Consider the following 8,006-nt stretch of genomic DNA (forward strand, 5'->3'; position numbering starts at 1 on the left):
AGGTGCCTCACTAGGGAATTCTAACACACAAACGTGTTCAGTGCTTTACTCCTCACAATTCCGAGGTGGGTATTGTTGTCCTCCTTATTCTATAAATGAAGAACCCCTGGACAGTGGACAGGGAGGATGAGTAGCGGGTCCAAGGACTCTGAGCTGGTAAGGGGAGGGGATTGGGATTGGACCCTGGAGTCTGAATCCCACATTTCTGGTTTGGGGTGGGGAGATTTTGCCCCTCCATCACCAGAGGTTGCCTTCCAGGGCACAAGGGAGGTCACCATGGCTCCCAGCCATCTCTACTCTGGCCGGAGATGCCCACAGTCTCTTGGCTTGGCCCTTCCTCCCATGGGGCCTAGCTCAGTGCTGAGCTGGCAGGAAATGTGCTTCCTGAAACTGGGACTTCCCCATGGAGGATGAGGGGCCACTGGGCATCCCTGGCCTCAGCTCGAAGAAGGATGCTGCTCAGCCACCGTGTGTCTCAGGAACTCAGGGAAGCTGCTCACCTGTCAGGCGGTCAGGAAAGGGGCGGCAGTGCTGCCCTGCTATTCCTTCAAGCATCAAAGGGAAAGGGGTTTCCTCGGATAGGAAGCAGGGTGGGAGGTGGTCATGCAGGGGGTCCAGAGCCCTTGGGGTGGAGAAAGGCCTGACCTAGTTCTGGTCACAGGGCTACTCCAGTCAGGGCTTCAGAAGGCAGAGGGGTGGTAAGTGTGTGGCCCCCTATGATGGATCCCCATCACCACGAGGGCTCAGGTGTATTTGCATGGTGAGGGGGGGGAGACATAGGTGCATGGCCTGGAAGGGCGTGTGCTTGCATGTATGTTGGTGGGGGTGTGGGTTCTTTTGAGCCCACACAAAGCCTTGTGCTGAGACACTGCATTCCTGCTGGCTGGGCTTCCTGTTCCAGAAGCATTCTTGCCCCAGAGTCGCCAGGGAGACTGCTTGGAATCTGGCCCCACATTCTCCAGATTCAGGGCGAGATCTGGCAGAGGTTCCCTCCCTTTACCTCCCTAGCCTCTCACTACAGAGGAAGGAAGCCACCTGATAGACCAGCCCTCCAACCCTCCTACCTAGGGAGCCTTGGGGTTTGGTGCCACACATCCTCTTGGGCGAGCATAAAGCAGTTCCTGCCAGGCCCTGCATTCTGTTTCCCTGTCTGTATCTGGGGAAGAGGAATGGAGTGGGGTTACTGTCTAGGGAATAGGGTTAGGTGGGGAAAACGCAGAGGACTTGTGCGTAGCAGGGAAGGGCTTGGCCTGAAAATCAAGGTGTTATGAGATGGCAGGCAATTCAGGCACTAGGCTCTCATTCTTTTTCCAGACTTGGCTACTGGCCTCAGTTTCCCTATCTTATACAGTTAGAATCTTATAGTTTCCAACTTGCTGATAAGGCTCCAGTGTAAGATGTTTGGGGAAGGGTACGAAGGAGCAAGGAGCAGAAGAGGGTGGCAGACTTTCTTCCCCTCCTAGTTAACGGCCACTTCCTTCCAAGGGCTCTGGCTCCAGCCCCCCCCCCCCCCCCTCCGGCTCAGGTGCAAGTTTGCACGTCCACCAGCTCCCTTATCTGCCTCCAAGGGATTTGGGTCCTGCTGGGATTTTTCCAGCCCTGTCCCCTTACTCAAGAGGATGAGGTTTCCTTACAGGCCAGCAGGCCCCCTGCTCACGGGGCTGTGTCACCTTGGGCAGCTGCCTGGGCTCCCAGCTTCCTTTCAGGCTGGGAGCCTTTGAGGGTGAGGAGTGGTAGAACCCCAGGACCAAACGAGGGTTCAGGTGGGGACAGGGAAGTATTTACACTTCCACCGCCTCCAGGCTGCTTCCTTGTCCCTTTGGCTCACTTCCCCAGATGCTGAAGACCCCCTCCCCAGGCCCCAGATTTAGGGTGCTCGGGGTGAAGGAGAGGTATGGGATGAGGAGGCCATTCAGATCTAGCTTAGGACTCAAGGCGCTCTACAGTTGTCGGAAAGGATTTCCATGTGGACAGGGATCATTTCCCCCTTCTGTCGCGTCAGGTTTCTGAGTGGCTGAGTGACATGCCCCAGGCACACAGCTGGGAGCGCAGGGACAACCTTGTCCCAGTCAGCGCTCTTCCCGCAGCCAGCACGTGGGGCTCCATTTCCTTCCGCGCTACCGTCCAGTCCCCGCCGACCCTCCACCCTCAGCCCCGGCTGCATTTCGGCGGCAGGAAGACAGACCAGCATGTGAACCGGGAGTGAGGGGGTGTCGGGTAACCCCGCACCTCCAGCCAGACAGCGTCCTCAGGCGGAGGTCTCCGCTCCTCGGCCCGGTGTGGGAGCGCGGGGCTGCCCGGAGCCCGAAGGACAGAGGATCCAGGCCTTCTCCCCGCTCCCCCGAGCGCCCCGCGCGGCCCGGCTCCCAGCCTCCGCCCCCCGCGGCCCCTCCGGCCGCGCCCACCCCACCCCCAGCCGTCCGCACACCTGCGCGCCCCTCCCCCCCGCCCCCCGCAGGGTGGGTCCGGGGGCCGCGCCCAGCCGGGGCCGGACGCGCGTGCGAAACCTCCCGCCAGACAGCGGAGGGGGAACTCTGGCCGGGATCGCGGGCTGGCTGCTGGCGGCCGGGCGCCGCGTTGGGGCCGGGAGCGGGGCCATGCTGGGCCGGCGGCGCGTCTTCGCCGTGGAGCCGCTCGGCGGCCGGGGTGAGTCGCCCGCCCCCCAGACCGGCCGGGGCCTCCTCTCCTGGAGCCGACTCCCGCGCCCGGACCCCGCTCTGCGCTCCCCGTCCCAGCCCATACACCCCGCCCGGGGCGCCCGACCTCGCCGCCTCCCTTCGGACGGGCTGAGCGATGGCGCTGTGCGCTTTGGAGACCTTCTGGGTTCGGGCGCTAAACCAGCCACCACCTTCCATCCCACTCCCAACGGCTCCACTTCCCTCTAATTCTCAGCCCTTGCCCCACCAGCTGGTCCAAAAGCCCCCTACGGGGCCGCGGAGAAGGAAAAGCCCTCTCCTTCCCGAAGGAGACTTCCTGGCTGGCTTCCCTGGGACGGGGTGGAAGGGCCCGGAGTGGCCCCCAGCTCTCCCGCGCGGCCGGCGGTGAGACCGAGGCGGCCCTCCATCCTCTCCCGCGCTAGTTTGTACATCGGTATTACAGTTGGGGACCCAGCGCGTGGGTAGGGCCTGTCGCAGAGGGGACAGTCCTCGGGCGCTTGCGCTGCTTCTCCTACACCCCCTGCCCCCAGTTCCTGTTTAAGTCCCACCCCACCCCCACCCCGACTCCCCACCAAATCTTCACTATTTCTCATTTAAGAGAGAAGAAGCCGGCAGTGGTTATAGCTATTGTTATTTTTATTGCCCTTCCCCAGGAGCTTCTGGAGAGGCTTCATCCTGCATCCTGATGCTAGTTTGGGACCCCAAGCTTCCTTCTTTGTGCCCTTCTCCGTGTCCCTGAGGCCGGAGGGTGGGGGTGGGGGTCGCAGCCCTACTGGCCCCCCCCCCCGGGGGGGGGGAGTAGTTGAAGAGACTGAGGCTCCCCATTCACGACTTGGAAGTCTTAAGCTTACCCTAGGCTCCAGGGCACAAAAAGAAAGCAGCTATCCCCTCAAAGGAGGATCGGCCATACAAGGAGCTGATGAACACATCCCACACGGCTTTGCCTGCCATACAGCCCAAATCCGGGGGGTCTGTGATCACCAACAAAGACTTTGAAGGGAACCCGTGTTAACTTCTTCCAACCAGGGATGGGGAGAGATCTGGGCGGGGCTGTGGCTGTCCAGTCCGGTCCCCTCCCTTCACCTCTGGCCCAGGACACTCCTCCCCGGGGAATGCTGCCAGTTGCCAGGAATGCTGGGGGCGTTAGGGGCAGCCTGCCCAGCCTGATAAAGACTCTCCTTGCAGATGGGGTTGGTGAGGACTTGGCACACGGTTGTGTAGTACCTGGAGTCAGCAGCACCTACCGACGGATCCCAGACGCGGCTCAAGATTGGTCACTGGACTCCTGGAAGAGAGATGGCCAGCTGAGAGGTCCCAGGAGGCAGCAACCACTTCTCAAACTGGCTTCCAGGGACTCAGGAGTGGAGATGGTGGTTGGGGACGGGCCCCTGACGACCTCACCGGGCCTTTCTCAGGTCTGTCTGGACTTTGAGCCTACAGGGAGCCCTGAGCCCCGGGCCCTTGCTCCCGTGGAGCCTCCTGCCCATCTTGGCCGGCTTCTGGCCAACCGTAAGCTGGAGCAGGTGCTGGAGCGCTCCCGCCGGCTCCCCACTTCCCCCGCCAGCATGTCACGACACTGCAGCTCACTGAATTCCCCCTGCGAGCCGGAAAGACAAGTGCCCCCTTTTGGAGCTGGGGAACAGGAGGCCACAGAGGCGGAAAATGACCTAGAGGCAGGCCTGGAGGAAGCAGAGGTGGTGAGTGCCAGGTCTCCTGGTGGGCAAGAGTGGGACAGAAATGGCCTTCTCACATGGAGGGGGCTGCTGCTGGCTGGTGGGGCCTCACTGACTTGTTCTCCTTGGAGCTCTCTTGGGGTGGGGCATTCGTTGCTTCTCGTTGAAGGCTTGTTCTCTCCTCGGCCCACTCCCAGCTGGGTGGAGGTGGGCAGAATGGGGGCTGGCCTGGCGGCATGCCTGGGTGTGTGTTGGGAGGCCAGCTGGGGGCGTGTGCCTCCTTTCCCCAGCCCCTCTGCTCCCATCTGCTGGTCTGCCTAGCATGGGGCTCTGGTTGAGTTCAGAAGTCTCCCTACCTCACTCTGTCCCACAGGCGGGGGCCCTGGGGCCTGAAGCCTGGGCCTGTCTCCCAGGACAAGGGCTCCGATATCTGGAACACCTGTGCCTCGTGCTGGAGCAGATGGCAAGGCTCCAGCAGCTCTACTTGCAGCTGCAGACCCAGAGGCCCCTACCGGTGAGTGAGCCTCAGGGCGGGCAGGCCAGCAGGGGGCAGGTGAGTGGGGGCTGTGGAGGAGAGCGGCTCCACTCAGGAGCCCTGGAAGCAGCCGGGTCTTGAGTGCCTGTCTGTTCTGTGCACAGGATCCTGAAGTGGAGGAAGAGGAGATAGAGGGGGCAGGGGGGGAGCCAACCCTGGCCCCTTCACCGCCACCCTCTTGTGACACAGGCCCTGAGGTGCATGAACTGCTCAGCCAGAGGCAGGAGGCAGGTGAGAGGCAATCGCGTTTCCCCTGTGTCTTGCCTGCCCAGGCCCCGTTCCCACCGGGGAGACCCCGCCCCACCGCGGGAGACCCCGCCCCCACCCTGGGAGACCTCGTGATCCCGGGGGCTTGATGTGTGGCTTACTGCTTCTGGCCCTGGATAAGCTGATTCTCTTTCTGAAGGGGCAGAAACAGCTGCACCCCTAAAGGCTGGGCTGCCCAATGCCAACCCTCCCAGGCTCTTAGAGGCCGCCGCTGAACCAGCTCAGATCTTTGCCCCCTCCCAGGGACACAAGGTAGGTGATGGGTGTGTGTGGAGGCATGGGATAGGATGGAGAGGGGGTGAGGGGGTGGGGGTTGGGGAGGTGGGGGGTGTGGGCTGGTTGGATTGTGTACACAGCGTGAAGGCCAGGAACGCTGGGAAAGGGACAGAATACCTGACTGGAGCAGGTGACTTGTCCTGGCTGTACTGCCTGCTGTCTATGGGAGCTTGGTCAGAGGTTAGTCGTGGGGAGGAGCTCTGATCCCCTCGCCCTCCGCTCAGCGGGATCTCTCCCACTGGAACAAGGTCAAGGTCCTGCTCAACCGGATCCGTTGGAGGAGCCCGAAACACCCTGAGTCCCCTGCCCTTCCTGATGGCCCTGCCCCTAGGTGAGTCCTGGCCAGCCGGGCAGGGGGTAGGGGTGTGGGGAGGAGCCTGATGAACCAGGATGTTGAGATTGTAATGCCAGTCGTGTTTTATGGGTCGCTTTGAAATCTCAGAGACCGAGATAGTCTCAGAGAGGGTGCTGGGAGAAACGGAAGGTAGTTTAAGCATCCCTTTTACAGAGGAGGAGGCTGGGGACTGGGCCGGGGAAGGAAGTCGCTTTCCCGAGGCTACCTGTGTGGTGAGTCCATGGCAGAGCCAGGACCAGAGCCTGGGAGACCCCCTCATGACGGTTCAGCAAGCCCTCGGCTCTCACAGTTGAACCTTAGGCCACCTGTCGGATTTGCTGGGAGAGCAAGGTTAGGACACAGAGGATTCCGCAGTAGATGATGGGGGAGAATGTGGGGGTAGGAAGCACTGTGTCACATTGTTCCTAGCTTCCCACAGCAGATTCCATCAACTCTGGGGCCATTGCTGCCTTTGTTTCCTCCTCCTAGCCTAAAGCTACCTTTTCTTTTCCACAGGACTGAGTCAAGAGGCGTCCCTGAAAGACCTCCATGCCAGCCCCTCCGAAAGACCTTTATGCCATCATTTGTGGTTAAGAAGCAACGAGCAAAAAACCTTTCTGTATGCTGAGACCTCCTGGTGCAGGGATGTGACCCTGGGTTGGGGGGTGCGCAGTGAAGTCTTCTTCCTTGCCCTTTGCCCTGTTGCTGCTTCTGGGCACTGCCAGGAAGTGATGCTCACCCTTCTCTCTGAGGAGAGGGCTGGATCTTTCTCCTCTGGGCAGCCTGGCAGAGGAGCCCTAGCTCCCTGAGAGGCCCCAAGGTGCAGCAGTCCCCAGGCTCCTTGCTGGTAGCCAGAAATCCCTGGGCCTAGTCAATGTGAACTAACTTATTTATCAGGAGTCCATGGAGTGTGTTTAGCATGGTGATCTACTGGGGCCTAGTGTGTCACAGATGCATATTTGTGCAAAATGATCCATGTATCTCCGTGAGTCGGTCACTGTTGTGAACTGGCTGGATCCAACCATCTCTTCTGAATCATACACCCAGAGGGTTGGTTGATCTTCTGGGTGAGGTAACTGTAGAAGGATGGAAGCGACCTCCATTCCTCAGTGTGCAGTTACTGATTTGGAGTCCTGCTTTCTTTCTCGCACCTTCGTGGGTAGCCCCAGGACAGGGTGGCGCGGGGAGGGGGTACGGATGAACTACTATTTTGGGAGCCTCTGCATGGAGTCTTGCTTGTGAAGCAGAGCCCCCAAAGACAACCTGGAATGGAAGGGTCAGGGACAACACGGAGAATAGCAGAGTAAGCTTCAAGGTCTGTCTGTAGCCGCTTTGGTCCCTAATAACCTTTACACATCAGAGCTGAAACCAGACACTCATACTAGCTTTTAGACCTTGATAAAAATCCCTTAACTTTTCTGAGCCATAGCTTCCTACTTAAAAGTGTCCCGGATGGTTTAATGATACCTGCCCTACCTACCTCACAGTCTTATTATGAAGATAAAATGAGATCAAACTCTCAAAGTGCATTGTGACTGTTATATGAACAGGAGGGGGAGGGCATGGGGTTGGAAGGAGGCCAAACTGGAGGGATGATGGGAAGGCCAGAGGATAAAACAGCCCTGGGTTGGAGACTAAAGGGACCAGTGATTAGCGGTGTGACTTGAAGCATGTCATTTCACTCAAGTCTTAGGTCTCCTATCTGAGAATTAGGGCATTAATTCCTGACCTTATCTTCCAGGGTTGTGAGGACTAAAGGAAAAGTTTCTGAGAACATTGTAAATGTCTACCAAAATACTGTGGCAGTTTATTTATTACAGCACGTTAGGTTCCTAACTCTTTGCTCATTGGGGAAAGGGAAAAGCTTAGTCTCCTGTAGATACTAGTAGAAGGGGGTGTGTGTGGGGGAGGGGCTGTCAGTGGAAGGGATAGGCTAGAGATTAAATCATTGGCTTGGGTCAGACAGTAATGTCTCCTAGAAGTGGCCGCTGATCAGGCATCCATCTCAGTCAGGAGGGGCTGCTTCTCTTGCAACTGCAGCCCTAGGGTCTGCCAGAACAAGGCCAGGTGTCGGGTGGTAGGTGCTCTCTTCTATTTAGGGGTCCAGCTCCTGCTGTCTTTGGAGCAGGAACCAATGCTCTAAAGCCTACTTTTCTAATGGGACAGTAAAGCGGGGACACCATCAAGGCCAGGCTTCCTAACGCGCATCCGATCGGGGAAGGCGCACTTCCGTTCCACAGTTGGAGCGGGATGGCAGGCCGGCG

General features: G+C 59.2%; 1 protein-coding gene across 2 annotated transcripts; it reads left to right on the forward strand.

Moving 5' to 3' along the window:
• Nucleotides 1–2,447: 2,447 nt before the first annotated feature.
• C1H8orf58 (chromosome 1 C8orf58 homolog) lies at nucleotides 2,448–7,266 on the forward strand. 2 transcript variants are annotated; one of them, XM_059371590.1, is made up of 7 exons: nucleotides 2,448–2,646; nucleotides 3,843–4,354; nucleotides 4,704–4,844; nucleotides 4,970–5,096; nucleotides 5,272–5,384; nucleotides 5,633–5,739; nucleotides 6,259–7,266. In XM_059371590.1, exons 1-7 carry the CDS (start codon nucleotides 2,598–2,600, stop codon nucleotides 6,368–6,370), a joined length of 1,161 nt encoding a protein of 386 aa, XP_059227573.1. In that variant the 5' UTR covers nucleotides 2,448–2,597; the 3' UTR covers nucleotides 6,371–7,266. The 2 variants fall into 2 exon arrangements, with proteins under 2 accessions (XP_059227573.1, XP_059227582.1); XM_059371599.1 differs by having other exon boundaries at nucleotides 2,449–2,646; nucleotides 5,657–5,739.
• The last annotated feature ends 740 nt before the right edge of the window (nucleotides 7,267–8,006 follow it).

The sequence above is a fragment of the Mustela nigripes genome, chromosome 1, assembly GCF_022355385.1.
Source record: "Mustela nigripes isolate SB6536 chromosome 1, MUSNIG.SB6536, whole genome shotgun sequence".
NCBI lineage: Eukaryota > Metazoa > Chordata > Mammalia > Carnivora > Mustelidae > Mustela > Mustela nigripes.

Coding starts and splice junctions, on each gene's coding strand:
- C1H8orf58 (XM_059371590.1), top strand. CDS start 2,598: ATGCTGGGCCGGCGGCGCGTCTTCGCCGTGGAGCCGCTCGGCGGCCGG. Junction 5,097..5,271: donor CAGCCAGAGGCAGGAGGCAG/GTGAGAGGCAAT, acceptor CTCTTTCTGAAG/GGGCAGAAACAGCTGCACCC. Junction 5,385..5,632: donor CCCCCTCCCAGGGACACAAG/GTAGGTGATGGG, acceptor CCCTCCGCTCAG/CGGGATCTCTCCCACTGGAA.